Source organism: Vigna umbellata, chromosome 4, assembly GCF_029865625.1.
Source record: "Vigna umbellata cultivar VRB3 chromosome 4, Vumbellata_1.0, whole genome shotgun sequence".
NCBI lineage: Eukaryota > Viridiplantae > Streptophyta > Magnoliopsida > Fabales > Fabaceae > Vigna > Vigna umbellata.
The window spans coordinates 3999075-4022170 of record NC_142168.1 but is presented as its reverse complement, the minus strand read 5'-3'; the positions used below and the strand labels follow the sequence as shown (position 1 = coordinate 4022170).

The 23096-nt window shown below is 36.6% G+C and overlaps 2 protein-coding genes across 12 annotated transcripts; both read right to left on the bottom strand.

Annotated features, from left to right (window-relative positions):
- Nucleotides 1-977: 977 nt before the first annotated feature.
- LOC148199048 (putative glucose-6-phosphate 1-epimerase) lies at nucleotides 978-19406 on the bottom strand. Of its 11 annotated transcripts, XM_088111470.1 has the most exons (7): nucleotides 19117-19406; nucleotides 18926-19014; nucleotides 14382-14477; nucleotides 14068-14132; nucleotides 13630-13843; nucleotides 13443-13517; nucleotides 978-1243 (listed from the first exon to the last, which is right to left on the bottom strand). In XM_088111470.1, the coding sequence occupies exons 5-7, from the start codon at nucleotides 13738-13740 to the stop codon at nucleotides 1166-1168; spliced, it is 264 nt and encodes an 87-aa protein (XP_087967596.1). In that variant the 5' UTR covers nucleotides 13741-13843; nucleotides 14068-14132; nucleotides 14382-14477; nucleotides 18926-19014; nucleotides 19117-19406; the 3' UTR covers nucleotides 978-1165. The 11 variants fall into 11 exon arrangements, 10 of the variants coding, with proteins under 10 accessions (XP_087967596.1, XP_087967593.1, XP_087967594.1 ...); XM_088111467.1 differs by having other exon boundaries at nucleotides 13931-14477; XM_088111468.1 differs by having other exon boundaries at nucleotides 14068-14477.
- LOC148199049 (putative glucose-6-phosphate 1-epimerase) lies at nucleotides 1390-3887 on the bottom strand. Its single transcript, XM_088111462.1, has 6 exons — nucleotides 3807-3887; nucleotides 3561-3724; nucleotides 3268-3402; nucleotides 2548-2650; nucleotides 2224-2323; nucleotides 1390-2108 (listed from the first exon to the last, which is right to left on the bottom strand). The coding sequence occupies exons 1-6, from the start codon at nucleotides 3819-3821 to the stop codon at nucleotides 1900-1902; spliced, it is 726 nt and encodes a 241-aa protein (XP_087967588.1). The 5' UTR covers nucleotides 3822-3887; the 3' UTR covers nucleotides 1390-1899.
- Nucleotides 19407-23096: the final 3690 nt, after the last annotated feature.

Sequence of the window (23096 nt, the reverse complement as noted above, 5' to 3'; positions counted from 1 at the left end):
ATTTTTATTATTACCTGTGGTCACGGTTTTCCAGATTTGTAGGTCCGTTCTTTCAGCATTTGTGCTTTTTTTTGGTTATGGAGGAGAATTCTCTTGTATTTACGTGGAACAATTTTGTTTTTAGCATACGGTGCTGAATAAAACGGAAAATTGTTGTAGAATTCGTTTCTCATTTCTGTCACCTTATCACTATGAATAAAAGGTAGCAAAATTATGATTTATTTTGGGACCACTTTCTGAATTTCCACCAATCCCCCAAAATAAGACGTGTAGAATGGAACTAATGATCTGACACTTCAACGAATGAAGAATTAATGATTGAAGTTAGAATCAAAATAATCAGTGGGTTGGTGGAGTGTGTGTACATGGTGATTGAATCCTCAGAAAAAGCAATGACATCAGTATTGACAATTTAATTGCTAACTAATTTCAATGGTTAGTTTCCTAAATTTCCTTTTTGGGTACGATACAGTTTGATAAAGACAGCTTTGGTGTTAAATGTTTGTATTGCAGTTAAAGTCTTGATATAACGAGTTAAACTGATTAATTATGTAAATATAAAAAGTAAATAATTTATAGTAATTTCTAAATCCTGGTAAATATAAAGTAGTTTAATTAAGTTAACATTTTTTTATTTCTTTTAAATACGTATGCTAGAGCGGAATACTGAAGTTTTTTGGTAGAGTTGAATACTGTAAGTTTGAAACATCACTAATACAGATTTAGAAGAAAAAAAAGTATTTGAAGTAATAATATTGTATGGAAAAATGTTAATTTTTCTGGGAAAAAAATTTCACAGAAAAAGTTAACCTGAAAGTTAATGATCAAGAGAATTTTAGGATTATTTCTATGGTAAAGGAAAGTATTTTGGTGGTTGAGTTTGTTTTCAACTAATACCAGACTTCATTAAAAAATATATTATAATACTAACTATTTATAAAAATAAGTTTGAAGTTATGAGAATTATGAATGGAGAGTGATATAACGAGAATATAATTGAACACAAAAATTTTACCTCTTAAAAGAAACCACTGGTAAATGATGAAAAAATTAAGATAATTATAAGTGCAGATGAACATATGAAGCTCAGTTGGAAAAAAGTAAATACCGATTCATAGTTTGAATAACCAACCGCAATGTCTCGAATCTCAGCAACTTCAACCTTTTAATGCACAGCCCATCGGTCCCATTTGTACAAAGCAGGAGAAGTGCTATTGCTTTTTGACGCACCACTTTTGACCCACTTTATTGAATACAGACATGAATTCAATTACATCACAGTCAACATCAGAATTCTTGACAATGTCATTCAATTGTAAACATCATTTATAATAAAAATATTGACTTCTAGATTACTTTAAAAGCCATTTATAGCATAATTCAGCCAACTAACCATGAAATAAAAACAGTGATAGTATACAAAATTTATGTGAAGGTTATTGAATTATGCACGTATCACTGTAAAATGGAAAATGCCAAAAAAAGATGCATGATCACATTGTCCACTAATCACTCGTTTTATCTCTGTCATGAGAGGCAGATCATAGCCGTAACCATCCAATATAAGCAAATTGGAACACCAAAGCTAAATTATCCATGCCGTGGAACATATCATCAAATCCATGGAGAGAATAAACTCGGCACCAACTCAACAAATCTAATGCTTAAAGAAGGAGCATCCATAGCAGAACGGAAGGAACCAACTGACTAATGACCTGGTAACACTTGAAAGCCATTCTCACAAAAAACATAGGCCTCTATAAAGCACTATTTCTAGCCTAAGATCATAACAACATAAAACCTGACACTCCTACTGAACAGCACTATTTCTACAACTAGATGCTGCTACATTGCTGGATGTAGTAGCAGCATTAACTCAGACCCATTTTGTACAATTCCTCAAAGATCACTTCTGTCAAGACCAAGACGGTCACTGCAAAAACTTGATGGCACAACTGATAGCTGCAGCCGACCGGTCCATTCCTCTCCCGGCTTCAAGCTCACCGGTTTCTCTATCACCGCCCCGTCAACACAAAGCATCTGTTTGTACTCTTCATCACCAAAATCTACCATGGATTTTGATTTCTTTTCCCATGGATTCCACACAGCTGAACACACCATAAAAGTTAAGATGAAAAGGACTGATTTTATATTTTCTACAACTCGAAACCTTATCTACGTTTGTATTTTGTTTGTGGAAAAAATTTGCTACTTAGAGCTTACCAACATCAGGGAGACCTTCCTTCCTTATAACAAATGTTCGCTTCTTCTCATGATCTAGCACTGCAATTATGTTTGGAGAGCTAAGATAAACTCGATCCGCCTACCATGAAGGAAGTATGGATATTAAAAACATCTTCATTAGCCTTCATTGTGTCAAAACCAAAAGACTTTAGTAGTGGATACTGTGTGTGATTGACAAAACTGCAGCATAGGCCAGGAATATAGTGCTCTATTTATCTCAACCTGAAGTAATAGCTTAAATTGCAGCATGGAACTATAAATGTCTACATTTTGTTAACATCAATATAACCTAGAAGGGTTTACCTCAGATTCAAATGTTATTGCATCTCCTTGTTCAGTAAATCGTTCTTTTTTGAAAAGGTTGTCTAGGTAGTCCAGTGTCTCCAGACCTTCAATCCTTATCTCACTAACAAAATTGTTAATGTGACGTTAATAATGATTGTCAATCTTAAAATAAAATTTCCTGTTCTAAAACAATCAAAAGAGAGGTAGTTCAAGTAAAAATATGTAAACAAGAATCTATATAGGTAACAAGCATTGCAAACAGTAGTTTGCTTCAAATGCTTACAAATTCTATAGGCTGTGTAAGAACTTTGTACTTTCATTACGACTGATCACTTGTTTACATATTTCCCGATAACTGACATGAATAAAACTCATAATTCCAGTATTCGGAGAAGAATCCACCTAATATATAGAGTATCCATGCTAGTTTCAAATGATTAGAGTGTAAGTTGTTATTAGTTTCTAAAGAAGAGAAACAGTCCTCTAAGATCTGCTTGAATGTTAAAATCCCACAATTTAAAGCATTCAGCAAATGCAGAAACTACACGTTTCAGAACAAAAACCAAATATATTTGTCTACTATAAATATTGAACAAGGAAGTACCATTAGTGCTAATAAAACTCCCATCAAGTGTTCAGCAATCAATTTACTATGGAAAAGAAAAATGATGGTTGGACATCATCCCACACACTCAGAAAAGGGAATGCAGACCAAGTACAACAAAGAATTATCCATACCTAATGTCAGAAACCAATAAGTATGTGTGATCCGCGAATGAGAAACTAAATGGCTTGCCATTTATATTCCTGACTCTAGATATCAAAGTCAGGTCCCCATCTGCTGCAAGAGACACCCGAAGACGGAATTCAAAACTGGTACAATTATTAAACAATCGTTAGATTACTACTGCTTGAAATTTACTGCCAAACACAGGAAAAAGTAATATCGAGTGCATATATGCCAGATTCAAATTATCAAACACATGGAGAGTGGATATCCCTGTTATACTGTCACATCATGCTATTCATACCTGTGTGGCCAGCACTTCATATCTTCTTCAGATGATTTTAGCACCAGGTCAATGAAGGATTTCCCACTGAAGTCATTCCCAGGAAGAGGAGGAGGGTTTTCATCAATTGCCCACATTCTATTTCTTGCAAAACCATGCTGCTCCAGCGATCCACAGTTTTCAAACTGTGAAACAAATTCAGCTCAAGATATGTAAGTATGCATGTTACAAGTTATATAAAATGAACGTAAAAAGGAATAAGCTTGCCTGTGGAAAACACATGGGAATTCCTCCTCGAATTGCTTTTGGAGCCTTGAAAATTGCCTACAGATAATGGAAAAGGAAACATGTGAGAACCTGATTAATTAAGCACTTAAATCCACACTCTGATCACCATTTATTACACCTTGCCACGTCAAAACCCACTCACTTCCACTCTGCATGCGCCTGCCATGTGTCACTGAGGGAACGTTCCAAAAACGTTAGTGGAAAACAAGTGGCATGCAGAGAATGGACGTTTGTCCTGCGTGGGAAGAGAAAAATATTTTCTGGAAACCTCTTCTCCATTCCTTGCATGCTTCATCTTCTTCCCAGAAAATCTGAATTCAAATCCTCCAGCTTCTCTCTAAACTCTTTTCATCTTCTCTCTAAGATCACTTACCACCAGCATCTTTGCTTCCATTTCAGAAACCGTAGGATCATTCACGGTGTTGTAAGCTTTCATTTGAACCGAACAAGTTAGAATTCTGTGACTGGTAAGTCCTCATCTCTGCACTTCGTTCATTCAGTTCATGCGAACCAAAATCCTGGTTGCATGCAGGGGTTATAGGTTTGAATCTGATGTCCTTTTTGGTATCTTAGATTTAGTGAAAGTCGTGGAGTGATTCATTGGGTAGAAAGCTGTTATTGATCGAGAGAAAACCTTAAGCATTTGGAAGTGCACTGCTAGACCAGGTAAGGGAAGCTTTAGTAATTTAATTTGATATATGTTTGATCTGTATGACAGTAATGAATTGTGATGGATGTCTGAAATGTATGCAATATATGAATTTTGAATATTCGTGAATGAGCAGAATTGAAATGTATGGATATCAGGAATGTTGTGTGAAATTATGCAGTGAATGAGATGTATGAGTTGTAATGTGATTGGTTTCTGCATAATTTGGAATGATAATGATCTGAACTGTATGTTGATGATGATATGTTTGAAACTGGAAAATGGAAGACTCTGGAATTATGAAATGATAATATGAATTATGTAATGTATGAGATTTATGTTAAAGAAAAATTCTAAGTTATGAATAGTATGAAAAACTGTGAAATTCTCGTGTTTGAAAATCTGGAAAATCTGATCTTCTCTGATTAATGGTGTACGCTCGTCATCGAACGGTCTTATACCGTCCGGTTTCACTGGAAAATAACTTAGAGTAAGAATTCTTTCATTTGGAGAGGATTCGGATCGAGAACGAGCGTTATTTGTGTGAAGAGTTAGGTTTGAGCGTTCGGCTCAGCTTAGCGTGTCCAACCATCTAAAAATAAATTGAAGAGTATTAGTACGCTCGGTTTTGTTACCAGCGTTCGTCATAAGTGGCGCTTAGTATTATACTGAGCGTTCGTCCAAATGATCTCTCGATCTTAGATTGAGCGTTCGTTCCAGTTAGCGTTCGGTCTGATACTGAACGTTCGTTCCCATGCGCGTTCGTTCCCATGCGCGTTCGTTCCCATGCGCGTTCGTTCTATTTGGTGCTCGGTCATTGACCGGCGTTCGTCCTAAGCAGTGTTCGGTTTTATAACTGAACGCTCGTCCTATCATCGCTTCGTGAGCGAACGTATATGGTGTTCGTCCAAATTCTTATTTAACGTTCGGTTTTTCAATGGCAGTGTTCGTATCTGAATCTTATCATATTCTGGTTTTTTATTTAAATATATCTAAATTATATTTATCCTTTTTATTCAATATCCAGTATTATACTTAGAATTATCCTAAGTATTATTCATATCTTCTTGGATCAATCTCAATTAAATTCTTCAGTGTTCTTAACTTACGTGAATGGATAAAGATTCGTTTCTTTTGTTCAGAAACGAGGCTGCAGTGCACTGTAATACAGTCGTCTTGATCTATTAAAGAGTAACTTGTATTTAAATTAAGAGAGTAGAACACAGAATGAAAATTTGATTAAGAGAAATTGTGAATATGTACGAATGGTGATTTGAATGGAATTATGAGATTTGGATTGTGAATGAGCGTTCCAAGGAGGAACGTCTCCATGATGTGAATATGAGAAGTAGTGTAGTATGACCATGGTAAAGCTGCTGATGGCTGTTCATCCTGATATTCCGTGAGTGCTCATCCTCAAGTAGAGGGGAGTAGGTCATGCGTGGGAATGGCAGGAGACCCTAGTCCTACTGAGTACTTTGGACTGATAGGGTTAACCTCGGGTGGCAGCTGTTGAGGGCATCCCAGTTACTACATCACCCGGGTGCAAGAACGCCTGTAGATACATGGATCATACAGTCCGGACAATCTTTAATTATGAGAATCTGAATGAGTTACTGTATGCGTGGATATGTGTTTAATATTGTATGAATTGTATGACTGATTTTATATGTTAAATTATGTTGATTATATGGAATTAAATTACCTAAGCTTACCCTTGCAAATTTCCTTGTGTTGTCTACTGTTCTGTATGTCCGTCTTGTCAATGCAATGATCATCCGTTGTGGATGTGAGCAGATGGTGAGGCACCCCTTGAAACCATGCTGGAAGAAGAAAATTTGGAGGATGCCAACTTGGTAGAAGTTGAAGTCAAAGCTGAGCAGTAGCGGCTCGTTCCGTAGTAGATATTAGACCTTTGGGCTGTATTTTAGCAGTTCTGTATATAGTTTTGCAGAATAGATTATTCAGCACTGGTTTTGAATTGATCATGAATTCTGAACGCTGTAATTTGCTGTACGTGCTGTTTTCTTTTGGAGCAGCTGTTATAAATATTAAGACTGCACTGTATTTACTGTAAATGTGATTAGTTCTGATTAATGGTAATTACTATTTATTGGGATGTTACATTTATTAGTATCAGAGCAGTTAGTTCCTAAAACGACCTGTGAGTTACGGGTTTGTCATGTTTTCCTATAGAGAATTGAGATTAAATGGTATGTTCTACCGTTTTTCCCAAATCTAGATGCCAATTCTATATATTCAACTAAAAGCTTTGAGAACAGAGAATGTCTGGATATAAGCAATAAGGATGTACACTCATGACTTGTGCCAGAGATGTTTTTCTTTTCTGAATCCTGATTGAGATTTGACCCTTCTAATTATTGAACTCGACCGTCCGGTTTCTTGCTGATCGTTCGGTCTCCGGTTGGTTTTCTTGTGACCGAACTTTTTATTAATTACCGTTCGGTCATGCACTGTCTTGTTGACTAAGCTGATTTGGCTTTTGGCCGTAGTCAGCGTTCGATTTAAATATGATCCCTGAGTTAGAATGAGGAATATTTTTCTCCTTGTATTTTCAGTAGGGGGCATTTAGGTCTTTCCTCTCTTATCTACGGTTATGGGTACGTTTAACTCCACGACATGGATGGGATGAACAATCACCGATATGCAGCGACGGAACATTTCGTTAGTTCAGACTTATCAACATTTGAAGAGCGTTCAAGTTTCAGCAGAGACGTCTCAGTAGCAGTATGTGGATTTGGTGTGGAAGGATAGTACTAAAGCTAGTCGTCTACTTCTTCTCTTATTTACCAACAGGAGTGGAATATATGGGAGTATTGCTAGGGCGTGTGTAAATCGTGATAAATCGAGAATCGAGTTTAGTTGAGAGTTTCAGGGACTTAAGAGTATAGGTAAGGATGCGAACGTTATTAGGGGCCTCCGTTGGTGGTAGCGAGGGAATCGTTCGGTAGCACTAATCAGAAGTGTAAGCGGTGTAGAAAGAAGGTTTGTTACGACCAAGAATGCCTAATAGGCAGAAAAGCTAGCTTCAACAAAAGGGAGATGGTAGATTTTAGGTTAAATAGCCGAGTCAATAGTGTTGAAAGTCATAGGTAGTGATGTTAGAGTAAAGCTGAGTGTTAATTATTTTGAATAACCCAAACAGTTTCTGATTAACTGTCCTTGGTAGTTACTCTTCATTTTTTTTTTTTCATAAATACTATACCCTGGTACTGGTACAGCGAATTGAAAATCAGTGAAATAAGTATTCTCAGTGCATGTGAAATTGTATTTTTCCCTCCTTGATCATTCGGTGTAAATGAGATTTTACCGTTCGGATTAACACGCTTGGCGTCTTAAACCAATTGATTAGACGCTCGATACCAAACTCCCGTTCTTTTTCTATTCCAACAGGTAAGATCCGGTAATCTCAATTTTATACTCTTCGTTAATCCTTGCAGTGTTAAAAGGTCCATAAGATTAGATGTTCAGTGATAGGGTAGTGAGTGTGTTACTTGCTGGCGTCGCTTCACTAGGAAGTCATTCCAGGTAAATATTGTGTAAATCACCTTGGGTAGCCTAACGTTAATAAGAAACGTTTGAATTATCGAATCCCCAAGAAGAGGCGCCTAGGTTATCCCCTCAACGTGGAGTTGAACTTTTCTCTGACCTGGTACCAGATGCATAATTAGTGTTAGTAGCCTTTTATAGAATAGCTTCAGCAGAGTAGATGGAATTTGAGAAGGCAGTTATTATGAACGAGCGTTTTACTATAAGTGCACCAGTTTGGTCAATAAATAGGAAGGATGAATCGAAATGCAACGTGAAGAACGTCTAAGGGTAACCTTACTTTAGAACTTTGGATGAATAAAGTGAAAATTTTAAGACTTGTGTAGGCTATGATGATCCATGAGTAGGGATAAGTGGAGGACTAGAATCGAATGGCATCAGACGTTTCAGTTGGAGGTAGTATATGAACTGTTTGTCAAGGATCTGAGTTAAGCAGTTAGAAAATCATTCTTGATAGTCGGTTACGAAAGCGGACATCGTGCGGGTTATGGGTAGCATGACAAAAGGTAAAGGTAGAACCTTCGAGAGAGCATGACAACGACATAGGATTATCAAGAACTTAAGCCAATTACCTTTATCGAACGGTCAAAAAGCCATAATATTATATTAGTTAAGGGACGGGTTGACCAAGGGTATGTGCGTTATAATAATCAGTTGAGAAGCAGTAGGGGAGTAGTCGGATTCCTTAGAACGCAATCTAGTAGCAAGATAAGTAGAGATTTTCATCTGCTTTAGTTCATCTTTTAGTACTGTACAATCATTGAAGAGTAAGTTGGGGAAACCAATTGATGATTTGTTCAACTTATTACTCCAAGCGAACGGCCAGACGGATAGGAAAAATCCCAAAACAGGAAGACCTGGGCATACGCATGTTTTGAGTCGATTATGGGTTAGAGATGAAGTCTCATTTTCTCCAAGAACCAAGCAGTTCAGTCCTTGCATAAACTGAAGAAATTTGATACTCTCCACCAATCAATTGGAAAAGTTTCTATGCTCTCCTTCTTAAACAGTAACTGTCAAATAGACCAACTTTTAATTCATTTAGTGGGTTTTCTTGCTGATTAGTCGTTCAGTTTTCGTTTAAACGTTCGTAGTGAAACTTTCTATTCTCTTCCTTCTGCACGTGAGTTATAAACAACGTTCTATTTTTCTCTTCTTGGACATTCGTTATCTCCATTCTTTACTTGGATTAGCTATATATATATATATATATATATATATATACATATATATATATATATATATGTATATGTCTTGAATTTCAATTAATAATAATTTTTCCCCGTGATGATCAGATTACTTGTTTATGTGTTTTCTCTCCTCTATTTCTCTGATTCCTTCTGTTTCTCTGTTCACACTCGAATCAAACAGTGATAAACTTTCCCATTTCACCATTTTCTTTGGAAAGACTCGTGATTTCCTACTAGTAATTTTCCCATTCTGTATTTATGTCATGAGTTGGTCGACCTTTCAAAGCTATTATCTCTTTAATGAAATGTTGTCAACCAGTTCTTTACGTCAGCGTTCTTCTGTAGTTCATTTTCTTCCCATAATCATTCAGCCTTACTCAAATATAACCGATAGGTGTGGTTGAAATCGATTACGCGTCTGCCAGTCAAAAGTTAATAATGTGCTCGCATGTCCTTTGATCGTGCATCTTCCTGGGTATTATGGAAATGGCTCATGGCGATTGTGTAAATGTGGTATCAATCTGCTCAAGGCATTTCAGTAGTGCGGCTATCGATCAAGCTGTGCCATCCCACAAATCCATTCTTTTCCGTCATCAACAATCGCTACAAACGAACACGTTCGCTATTTCCATCGTCGCTCACAAGTTACTGTAAACAGTGAATTCCCTTCAACCGAACACACCCTTAAGGAGAATAGGGCCAGTTGCATACGACATTGCCTTGCCTCCTCAACTGTCCAACCTTCACCCATTTTTCCACGTTTCCCAACTTCGGAAGTATATAGCTGATCCCTCACACGTACTGGAGTTAGAAGACATCCAAATTCGCCCAGACAGGACACTGGAGATGCAACCTGTATGTGTGGAAGACAGCCGCACCAGACTTTACAAAGGAAAGGATGTTCGTCTCGTGAAAGTGGTGTGGAATGCAAAGACTGGTGACTCAACATGGGAGGTTGAAGAGGCAGTGAAGGAATTGTACCCTCACCTATTCCCTGGTAAGCCTTAGAATTTTCGAGGACGAAAATTTTTGTAGTTAGGGGGAATGTGAGAACCTGATTAATTAAGCACTTAAATCCACACTCTGATCACCATTTATTACACCTTGCCACGTCAAAACCCACTCACTTCCACTCTGCATGCGCCTGCCATGTGTCACTGAGGGAACGTTCCAAAAACGTTAGTGGAAAACAAGTGGCATGCAGAGAATGGACGTTTGTCCTGCGTGGGAAGAGAAAAATATTTTCTGGAAACCTCTTCTCCATTCCTTGCATGCTTCATCTTCTTCCCAGAAAATCTGAATTCAAATCCTCCAGCTTCTCTCTAAACTCTTTTCATCTTCTCTCTAAGATCACTTACCACCAGCATCTTTGCTTCCATTTCAGAAACCGTAGGATCATTCACGGTGTTGTAAGCTTTCATTTGAACCGAACAAGTTAGAATTCTGTGACTGGTAAGTCCTCATCTCTGCACTTCGTTCATTCAGTTCATGCGAACCAAAATCCTGGTTGCATGCAGGGGTTATAGGTTTGAATCTGATGTCCTTTTTGGTATCTTAGATTTAGTGAAAGTCGTGGAGTGATTCATTGGGTAGAAAGCTGTTATTGATCGAGAGAAAACCTTAAGCATTTGGAAGTGCACTGCTAGACCAGGTAAGGGAAGCTTTAGTAATTTAATTTGATATATGTTTGATCTGTATGACAGTAATGAATTGTGATGGATGTCTGAAATGTATGCAATATATGAATTTTGAATATTCGTGAATGAGCAGAATTGAAATGTATGGATATCAGGAATGTTGTGTGAAATTATGCAGTGAATGAGATGTATGAGTTGTAATGTGATTGGTTTCTGCATAATTTGGAATGATAATGATCTGAACTGTATGTTGATGATGATATGTTTGAAACTGGAAAATGGAAGACTCTGGAATTATGAAATGATAATATGAATTATGTAATGTATGAGATTTATGTTAAAGAAAAATTCTAAGTTATGAATAGTATGAAAAACTGTGAAATTCTCGTGTTTGAAAATCTGGAAAATCTGATCTTCTCTGATTAATGGTGTACGCTCGTCATCGAACGGTCTTATACCGTCCGGTTTCACTGGAAAATAACTTAGAGTAAGAATTCTTTCATTTGGAGAGGATTCGGATCGAGAACGAGCGTTATTTGTGTGAAGAGTTAGGTTTGAGCGTTCGGCTCAGCTTAGCGTGTCCAACCATCTAAAAATAAATTGAAGAGTATTAGTACGCTCGGTTTTGTTACCAGCGTTCGTCATAAGTGGCGCTTAGTATTATACTGAGCGTTCGTCCAAATGATCTCTCGATCTTAGATTGAGCGTTCGTTCCAGTTAGCGTTCGGTCTGATACTGAACGTTCGTTCCCATGCGCGTTCGTTCCCATGCGCGTTCGTTCCCATGCGCGTTCGTTCTATTTGGTGCTCGGTCATTGACCGGCGTTCGTCCTAAGCAGTGTTCGGTTTTATAACTGAACGCTCGTCCTATCATCGCTTCGTGAGCGAACGTATATGGTGTTCGTCCAAATTCTTATTTAACGTTCGGTTTTTCAATGGCAGTGTTCGTATCTGAATCTTATCATATTCTGGTTTTTTATTTAAATATATCTAAATTATATTTATCCTTTTTATTCAATATCCAGTATTATACTTAGAATTATCCTAAGTATTATTCATATCTTCTTGGATCAATCTCAATTAAATTCTTCAGTGTTCTTAACTTACGTGAATGGATAAAGATTCGTTTCTTTTGTTCAGAAACGAGGCTGCAGTGCACTGTAATACAGTCGTCTTGATCTATTAAAGAGTAACTTGTATTTAAATTAAGAGAGTAGAACACAGAATGAAAATTTGATTAAGAGAAATTGTGAATATGTACGAATGGTGATTTGAATGGAATTATGAGATTTGGATTGTGAATGAGCGTTCCAAGGAGGAACGTCTCCATGATGTGAATATGAGAAGTAGTGTAGTATGACCATGGTAAAGCTGCTGATGGCTGTTCATCCTGATATTCCGTGAGTGCTCATCCTCAAGTAGAGGGGAGTAGGTCATGCGTGGGAATGGCAGGAGACCCTAGTCCTACTGAGTACTTTGGACTGATAGGGTTAACCTCGGGTGGCAGCTGTTGAGGGCATCCCAGTTACTACATCACCCGGGTGCAAGAACGCCTGTAGATACATGGATCATACAGTCCGGACAGTCTTTAATTATGAGAATCTGAATGAGTTACTGTATGCGTGGATATGTGTTTAATATTGTATGAATTGTATGACTGATTTTATATGTTAAATTATGTTGATTATATGGAATTAAATTACCTAAGCTTACCCTTGCAAATTTCCTTGTGTTGTCTACTGTTCTGTATGTCCGTCTTGTCAATGCAATGATCATCCGTTGTGGATGTGAGCAGATGGTGAGGCACCCCTTGAAACCATGCTGGAAGAAGAAAATTTGGAGGATGCCAACTTGGTAGAAGTTGAAGTCAAAGCTGAGCAGTAGCGGCTCGTTCCGTAGTAGATATTAGACCTTTGGGCTGTATTTTAGCAGTTCTGTATATAGTTTTGCAGAATAGATTATTCAGCACTGGTTTTGAATTGATCATGAATTCTGAACGCTGTAATTTGCTGTACGTGCTGTTTTCTTTTGGAGCAGCTGTTATAAATGTTAAGACTGCACTGTATTTACTGTAAATGTGATTAGTTCTGATTAATGGTAATTACTATTTATTGGGATGTTACAAAACAAAACAGTTAGTTATTACTACTTGCCTCTTTAAAAAGTATAATTGATTAAAGTTCTGTGTTCCTACAAAAGCATCAGTTAAGAAGTTGGTTTTGCCGTCAAAGTTTTTCATTATACCAGTATTCAACCCCAGTGGTTCCAAAGGACAAAAGCACTACAATGCACCATTCTTCCCTGTTTTTCTCTTGCATCGATGTGATTGATGGACAGCATAGAATACTATGATTCATCAAAATCCAAACTCTTCTTAAATTTATTGATTATTTGGGCAAATGCCCTTCACATGCCAGTTGCAATATAATGCAGATTATCCCAAAATGAAAATTTTCAGAAAGCAAGATTATGAAATATTGACATGTTTTCCTTATCAGCGCTGACAACTAACAAAATTCATATAATTTAAAATGTACAAATTGATTTTCAATCAAAATTGAAAGACATACCTTGCTGCTTGTGAATAGAAGTTCTTCCCCGTGCTCATTCCGCCATGAAGTGACCTGCGCCCCATGTAAGCTTACCTAATTTCGAGAAAAAACAGTTAATCTAAGTAATCGTAGTAATTAAATTTTAAAATCATAACTTTACCAAATGTTAAAACCGACACCAGTTTTGCAATGAACAATTTCTCACCCGTGCCGAAGAACCCCTTGGGGTCCGAAGCAGAACTTGATCAATTCCATTCCAGTCCTTTGTAATTTCAGTTGCTGCTCTATAGTCCCATACGGCTGCAGAATGCCCCATTCAAATTAATGCAGATCCTAAATTTCTTCAGCAAAATCCTATTAAGCTTCTCAAATTCAGAACATGCAAATGTCAGAGGATTGAAGGGGTCTCCACCTCACACCTATACCGTAACAAACACGTGAATTAGCCTCCTCGTCAGTTAAATCCAAAATCCCAACACCCAATTTCACTGAAAATTTCTTCTCACTGGTATGATTCAGATCTACGGAACAATAGACCTATTTAAACAAGAATCTGGAATGTGTGATAGAATTCCACGAAAACTCCAGAAAGCCAAGAGCAGAAACATTACACTGAACATTTAGCAATTGAATACCAATCTACCTGATACACATCCAAACATGTCCTTAAAACTTGTCAGATTCACAGCAGAAAAAGACAATTAAACACTGAAAAAACATAATAACTATCAGTAAATAAATAAATCACGCACGCATACATACATATACATACACACACATACATATATTACAGCTGTAATAAAATTAAAATTTTCTTTAATATAAGCAGAATACAATAACCATAATTTCTTCAGGAAAATTCAAATTAAGGAAGAAAAACCAAACACTAATAAATCTCAAGAGAATACTGAATAATAAATCTCCCATTAACCAAACACTGGTAATAAGTTTACTTACTTCAACAATCCGGAATCAGGAATTCTAAGTCTAAACCGACACCAGGTCTTGGATGCAGAGAGAAGCAGCAGTAGGAGCCAGAATAATGCATGACCTCTGTGAAATGAGTTAAGAAAATTCACACATCCAATGACACGAGGCAGCACATGCTCATCAAGTACATAGATACATACATGACGAAGAAGAAGCGTTCAAAAAGTTGAAAGGTACCCTTTTCTTAGAAGTATGCATTCAAGACCATACTTGCAATTGAATCAAGAAAGTTCAAAACTTTCAACAACCCCAAGATTTGAAAAACCAAAAAAACTACAGCAAATGGTAGGTGGCAATGTTGTGTGAAGGCGAGATAAAACTTTTACAGAAGCTTAAGATAAGGAGCAAAAACCGGTCTTGTAAATTCTGTGTCTGTTGGCTGCTGAAGAGATCTAGTTCTTGGACGTGGAGATACGAAAAGTAAATGTACACATGTACAAACCGTTAAAAAATTTAAACATTTTTTAATGACAATTAAACTACATTAATTTTGTGTACAACATTTAAAACCAGAATAAAATATACACCATTCTAGTACAGGGTTGAAAGCTACTTTTTCTTTGGACTGTGGTGGACAGAATCAAGAGTCACATACACAACACACAGCACAACACAATCGAAGGTGATGGATGAATCCATCTCAAGATGTAAACCAATAGAAAAAACAAAAAAAAACATTTATGTCTTAAACACAGAACACACAACACAGAGACATCACATCACTTCAGCATACTATTATAAGGGCATGCGTAGATGTTCGGTATTTCTTCCAATGAGGTGTGCAAAATGGATTTGTCACCGCAATCCCGGGCTTATCTTTCAATTTCTCTTTCTTTTTTCTTTTAGCACGGTGTAACATCCCAAAATACAGTAATCACCATAAATTAGAATTAATTACAATTAACAGTAATTAAGCAGTCTTTACAAATAACCGAGTTCCAAAATCCAAACGGCTTAAGAGGCAGCGTTTCAATATACAGCTCAAAACAACGAGCGCTAATAACGAACGGTTTTACCAAAACATATAACCGAACGTCCAAAAATAAACTAAACATTTACAATCTAATCTAACGAGCGCTCTAAGGCTCGGCCTTTACTTCTACTTCCACCAGATTAGCTTCATCCAAATTTTCTTCTTCCAGCATTTCTTCAAGGGACGCACCACCATCTGCTCACATCCACAACGGATGATCATTGCAAGACAGGACGAACGTACAAGGACAATTGACAACACAAGGAAAACAAAAGGGTAAGCTTATAATATTTAATTCATACATTCAACATACTCATTCAACATTTCAATTCAAATGCACACGCACAACATACAATTCAACATAATGTAACATAGTAAATTTATATATATTCTAGACGACCGTCCGGACTGTATGAACCGTGTAGCTACAGGCGTCCTTGCACCCGAGTGGTGTATTAGTCGGGATATACCTAATCAGCTACCACTCGAGGTTAATCCCTCGCCCATAACTAAGCGATGAACGAAGAACCTCCTGCCATTCCCACGCATGACTACCCCCTTCTACATGAAGATGAGTATCACGGACAGTCATACTTTACCAATTCAATATTCAATCATATATGAGACATTCCTCCCTGGAACGCTCGTCCAAAATCCAACATCATAAATTCGCTCCATATGGCGTTCACACTTTAATTTATCATATTTCATCATCTTTTTCATCTTTAGATTTAGAAGTAAAAATATGACGAACGCTCAGTCCACTGAAAACTTAGGACGAACGTCCAAATGAAGTTCTTGTAGAATACTGTTTGTCAGAGGAAGTTCTCAGAAGCTATAATTCAAGTTCCCTTGCTTGGTCTCGTGAACAGGAGAGGCTCGTGTGTCGTGTGTCGTGTGTCGATAGTCGGAGCAAGCTCTCTTCGAGTTAGCAAGGTGCTCTGCCTGGTCTCGTGAATAGGAGAAGCTCGCGTTTCGTTTGTCGATATTCGGAGCGTTTCTCTTCGAGTTGGCAGAGTGTTCTTCTTCCTGTTCGTTCGTCGAAGGAAGGTTTATTTATCTGCTTTATTCACTATTTGTTGTAATCTGTGAAACCATTTTTAGTGAAAAAGGTTAATCACTATTTATAGTGATTAACGACTGGAAGTAGAATCTTTTGATTCGAACCAGGATAAAAATCCAGTGTATCAATTTTTCTACTCTCTATACTCTTTACCTTTTACGCATGTTAACTGTTTGATTAATTTTCTCTAAGAAAATTGTTTTTCTAAAACGAACCATCAAAACTTGATTTGTGACCGTAACACGCTTTCCGAATATTTTATTCCGCTGCGCAACTCTATAACGGTACCGATTGTTCCAACAATTGATTCTAGGGATGGAAGATGATTCACATGTTGTCTTAGATCCCAACTCTTTAATGCGGGTTTTGCTTGTTAGATTGTCCAAGGGATTGGAGTTTGATAAGGAAAACCTAGGCTCTTTCACCTAAGGGATTAGGGCTAGAGTGTTTTAGTGGATTGACTTTAGTAAATTGATAGAGAGGAGATGAAATTGGTCATACACAAGAGTGCATTGGTGAAAACTAACCTTAACAATGTCATTTCATACCATTTTTAGTCTTTTCCATTTCCAAGTGCCTTCAATACCAAAGTCCAACCTTGTAATTACTTGTGAAGTTATGTTTCTGCACTTGTTTTGTAAATTGATGTTATGTTATTGAGTCTATATGAGTTGTTAATCGCACAATTCTTTAGTATTACGAGTCTCTTATGAAAACGATACCCGGTCTTACCGGTTTATTACTTGAACGATTCATAACGAACGGTTTTACCAAAACATATAACCGAACGTCCAAAAATAAACTAAACATTTACAATCTAATCTAACGAGCGCTCTAAGGCTCGGCCTTTACTTCTACTTCCACCAGATTAGCTTCATCCAAATTTTCTTCTTCCAGCATTTCTTCAAGGGACGCACCACCATCTGCTCACATCCACAACGGATGATCATTGCAAGACAGGACGAACGTACAAGGACAATTGACAACACAAGGAAAACGAAAGGGTAAGCTTATAATATTTAATTCATACATTCAACATACTCATTCAACATTTCAAATGCACACGCACAACATACAATTCAACATAATGTAACATAGTAAATTTATATATATTCTAGACGACCGTCCGGACTGTATGAACCGTGTAGCTACAGGCGTCCTTGCACCCGAGTGGTGTATTAGCCGGGATATACCTAATCAGCTACCACTCGAGGTTAATCCCTCGCCCATAACTAAGCGATGAACGAAGAACCTCCTGCCATTCCCACGCATGACTACCCCCTTCTACATGAAGATGAGTATCACGGACAGTCATACTTTACCAATTCAATATTCAATCATATATGAGACATTCCTCCCTGGAACGCTCGTCCAAAATCCAACATCATAAATTCGCTCCATATGGCGTTCACACTTTAATTTATCATATTTCATCTATCTTTTTCATCTTTAGATTTAGAAGTAAAAAAATGACGAACGCTCAGTCCACTGAAAACTTAGGACGAACGTCCAAATGAAGTTACTGGATACTCAGGAAAATATATGTAACGAACGTAATTTCTGTTTGGCCAGTTAAATGAACTGACTCGACTTGAAGTGTACGGGTACTTAGAAAATAATAGTGATAAAAACTTGGTCCAGATTTAATGCACAATGGAGGGTCAAGAACACTTAGAATTTTATTTGAAGAGATTTGCATATGAAAACTAATGCCAGGAATTGAACGAACGTAAAGAAAATAAATACTTAATACTTTGAACGAACGCTATTTTATCAGACATTTATCCAATTAGTACGAGCGCTTGGTATGAGACCTAGCGAGATTTAGAACGGACGCTCGTTATAAGACCGAGCGCTATTTAGGACGAACGTTCGACATAAGGCCGAACGATACTAAGGACGAACGCTCGACATAAGGCCGAACGCTATTAAGGACGAACGCTTCGGTTAAAGACCGAGCGTTACGTATTCATAAAGTTTCAAATATTTATATACAGCTGAGCTGAACCGAACGCTCAGACATTCAATTGGGGACGCTCGTTCTCGAGCAGAATTCTTTCCAAATGAAAGAAATTCCATTCTAAGTTATTTTAAGGGAAACCGAACGGTCTATGACCGTACGATGACGAGCGTCATTTATCAAGGGGATGATTTAAGTTTCAGATTTCTCAAACTTAACAAATTTCCAGATTTTCAACCTTTAAATTTATACTTTATAATTCATAGGATTTTCAATTTATAAACTTTATAACATGCATTCCAGTAACTTCATATTCAACATCAAAATACAGATTTACTTCATACAACATAACATCCATTTTTCATACGTATCAAACCAACATGCAGATCAATCAAAATCAGAAATCATATTCCATAACAGTGGTCGTCCATACAGCTCAAACATCATACTTTTCATACATGCAATCCAGATTACACAACATACAAGTATAAATTAAACATATAAGCTTCCCTTACCTGGTTAGCAGTGTTCGCCCTAATGCAAGGTTATGGTGCTTCCTCTAATAGCTTTCTACTCCAGGTTCACTTACTAACTCCACTTAAATCTATACACAAAAATCAAAATAACTCAGATCTTACTCATGCATGAACCCAGAAACTGGTTCGCATGAAACCTAAGGGACGAATGACGGGAAGAGAGGACTTACCAGTTTAGATCCTACTTCTATTCGGTCCAAAATAACGCCCACGTCTCAGAGAGCGTTCCTATGGTTCTGAAACTGTGATTGGAGAATAAACGTGAGATTTTTCGTAGAGAGAAGTTGGAAGCTTTAGAGAGAAGATGGAGAAAATGGAGGTTTGGGTTCAGAGGTAGAAGATGAATGGTGCAGGTGAGTGGAAGGGTTTTCGAAAAACCACTTTTGTTCCTTCCAATTCCAGACGAACGAGCGTCTCATTTTCGGACACCTGCACCCCCACTCTGACTTCAGAAACTTCCAACGTGACAAGTGGCATGCGTGCATGCAGCGCTTGGTGCGTTTTTAATGCACTGAGCGTGTGACGTGGCGTGAAATGATGATTTTGGACAGATAATTAGCAGAGTAATATTTCTGGGCCTCACACACGGAAACACTGACCATTTTCTTTCTTTTTAATATACTGAGACAGAGCGCACAAAAAAAGAAATTGAAATTCCCACAATAAAAAATTTTAGTCTAATAAATTATCATTATCCTCCCTATATTATTAGTATGACAATAATATTAATAATAATAATTATTATTATACTATCATTTCGTCACGGCTGTTCAATTGAGACGATAAGGGCAAAGAGACGTCCATGGAATTCTAGACTCTGCATCACCGTTAGTATTTTGAACATTAAATTTACATTTATTCATACAATATGTTGTTTACTAATATTATCTTCATTATCTTTTTCACTGTGCACATTTATTTCTTTCCTGTCTCTTTCAATCATGATTACATACACATTTTTTGCATTTTGTTGTACTGAAATTATTTTTTCTTTTTAAACTTTTCAATCTTTTCATTCTACAGTAAACCATTGTATTAATGGCTAAGGTTTAATATTTTTAAAAACAAAAACCTTGAACTGATTAATTTTTTAGTTGGAGTCTTAAATTAGAAATTATAATTTTGATCTTCTGCAACTTATAAGGAGTACCTGAAATTATTTAAATCGATACAAAATATTGTTTTTCTTTGACTTCGAACCAGTAAATTAACTTGAACTCGCTTATAAAATTCGCAAACTATAAACGGCATAACTAATTATATATATAGATTAAAGACTTAATTAATTTTTAAAAGTGTAGATGAGCTATTATTATATTATAAGCTTATATTTGATTTTATATGGAAACCCAGTTTGTTTCATTCATCTATTTTTAAAACTTTAAATATATCAAGTATTAATTTTGAGTTATGTCATTATATTTACTGGATATTTAATAAGTTTATATAAAGAGCGATAAATTTATTGAATATTCAAGAAAAAGAATTATATGCAAAACAATTTCAAAACAATGTTGTTTTAGTTTGGGGTTAAGGTTAAGTTTTTTTTAAAAAGGTTTTCCTGTTCGATCGAACCAAAGTTCTACCTACAAAGAATATTTCAGTGTTTATTTGAATGTCCTATATTAAAAGACAATCATTTATTAATATTGATTATTTATTACCTAAATAATAATAATATGACATAGAATTGTAATTATTTTTAGTGTAAATTTTACTTAATTCAACCAACCGATTTATCACTGTTTATATAGAATTAAAAGACTGTTTTATATAGAATTAAAAGAATTATTGACTGCTCAATGATTAACAAAGATGTAACATCCCAAAATACAGTAATCACTATAATTCAGAATTAATTACAATTAACAGTAATCACAAACAGTCTTTGCATTTAAAACTGGATTGAAAAGCCTAACGGCATCAGTACAGAGGACGCGTGTAAACGCATACAATAAAACCAAGAGTGAACGCTCTTAAATACATAAACTAACGTGCACCAAAATACAATCAGAGATGAATAAGACGAACGGCCTTACAAAATAGGTGGCCGAACGTTATAACTATGCTAACATGTACAGCCTAAATCAAACGAGCACTCTAAGGCTCGGCCTTTACTTCAACTTCAACCAGATTGGAGTCGTCCAAATTTTCTTCTTCCAGCATTGCTTCAAGGGATGCACCACCATCTGCTCACATCCACAACGGATGATCATTGCATTTGACAAGACGGAGTATACATGTACAGTAGACAACACAATGGAAATGCAAGGGTAAGCTTATAATATTTAATTTATACAATCAACACATACAGTTACATTTCTAAACACACATACAGCATGTAATTCATCAAATAATAATCATATAAAGGCATATAATAAGACAGACCGTCCGGACTGTATGAACCATGTAGTTACAGGCGTCCTTGCACCCGAGTGGTGTAGTAACTGGGTAACACCAAACAGCTGCCACTCGAGGTAAGTCCGTTCTTACGTCGCCCATGTTAACTTATGGACTAAGGACCTCCTGCCATTCCCACGCATGACTACCCCCTTCTACTTGAAGAGGTGTATCACGGAATATCAGGATGGACCAAGCCAGCATTAACTAACCACAGTCATACCTTACCAATTCAATATTCAATCATATAAGAGACGTTCCTCCCTGGAACGCTCGTAAAAATCCAATTCCAATAATTCGTTCAACATATCATTCGTCCACATTAAACATTTCTCATTTTCACATTTTCATTCTGTGTTCCACTCTCTTAACATTAACGTCATGCATTCTTTACTCAAATAAAACGAACTTATTACAGAACCTTTGATTTCACGTTTCTGAACAAAAGAAACGAACTCTTATTCACTGATGGACATTAAGAATTCTTAAAGAATTTAGATGAGATTGAATTTAGAAGTTCAGAATAATACTTAGAAGATGTTGAGTACAAGAACTTTAGGTTGAATCAAAAGAAATAATTATCTTACAGAATAACTTAGATAAATAACCAGAATATTTAAAGTACAGAAACAACTCTTACTGTCAATGAATGAACGTTCAGAAATTTACTTTGGACGAACGTCAATTACGTTCGCTCAGAATTCAATAATAAGGACGAGCGTTCAGTTAGAAACCGAACCCTGCTGTGGACGAACGCTAGGTCAATGACCAAGCACGAATCAGCACTAACGCTGGTTATAACCCAAGTGCTTTATAGGACGAGCGTTTCGGTATAGGACCGAACGCCAACTTTGGACGAACGTTCAGTATAAGGACGAACGCTCTCTAGAACTAACGTTCGACATAAGGTCGAACAACAATAAGGACGAACGCTCGACATGAGGCCGAACGTCATTGAGGACGAACGCTCGACTTAAGACCGAACGTCACTTATTTATAAAGTTTTAAATATTGATCTATACTGAGCAGAACGAACGCTCATTCACTCAATTGGGGGACGCTCGTTCTCGAGCAGAATTCATTCCAAATGAATGAATTCCAATCTAAGTCATGTTAACCAAAAACCGAACGGTCTAAGACCGTACAGTGACGAACGTCCTTTTAGCAACAGAGAATGATCAGAAAATTTAGATTTTTCACACTTAGCAGAATTTTTCCAGATTTCCATTTTCCAACTTTATACTTCCATTTCAGGTTTAATTCCCTTCAAACATCATCATCATGCAGATTTCAACATTTAAAATCATTCCAACCACACAATAGCCATTCTCCATTCATCCATAATCAACTCAACATGCATTTAAAACAAATTCAACATCAAATATAATTCATACAAGCCGTATCAGTTCATGACAGATTCATCCAAACCAGAATGCATATCAGATATCAGTGATCATTTCTAACAACTCAACTTCATATTTTTCACACATGCAAAACAAACCAGAAATCATATTCCATATCAGTAAACGTTTCTAAATACTCAAACATCATGCTTTCCATACATGCATCTCAGATCATAAATCAAACAGTATAAATTAAACATATAAACTTCCCTTACCTGATCTAGCAGTGTACTTCCAAATGTTTAGAGTTTCTCTCGTGCTCTCACGACTTTCTATCAGAAGTTCACTCAACCACTTCAACTTAATCTAACACACCAAAAATTTTAACATATCAGACGTCTAACTCA

Coding starts and splice junctions, on each gene's coding strand:
- LOC148199049 (XM_088111462.1), bottom strand. Junction 3,403..3,560: donor ATGAAGTGCTGGCCACACAG/GTATGAATAGCA, acceptor TAATTGTACCAG/TTTTGAATTCCGTCTTCGGG. Junction 2,651..3,267: donor TTATTGGTTTCTGACATTAG/GTATGGATAATT, acceptor CAATTTTGTTAG/TGAGATAAGGATTGAAGGTC.
- LOC148199048 (XM_088111467.1), bottom strand. CDS start 13,740: ATGGGGCATTCTGCAGCCGTATGGGACTATAGAGCAGCAACTGAAATT. Junction 13,518..13,629: donor CAAGGGGTTCTTCGGCACGG/GTGAGAAATTGT, acceptor TCTCGAAATTAG/GTAAGCTTACATGGGGCGCA. Junction 1,244..13,442: donor TTCTATTCACAAGCAGCAAG/GTATGTCTTTCA, acceptor TATTCAATAAAG/TGGGTCAAAAGTGGTGCGTC.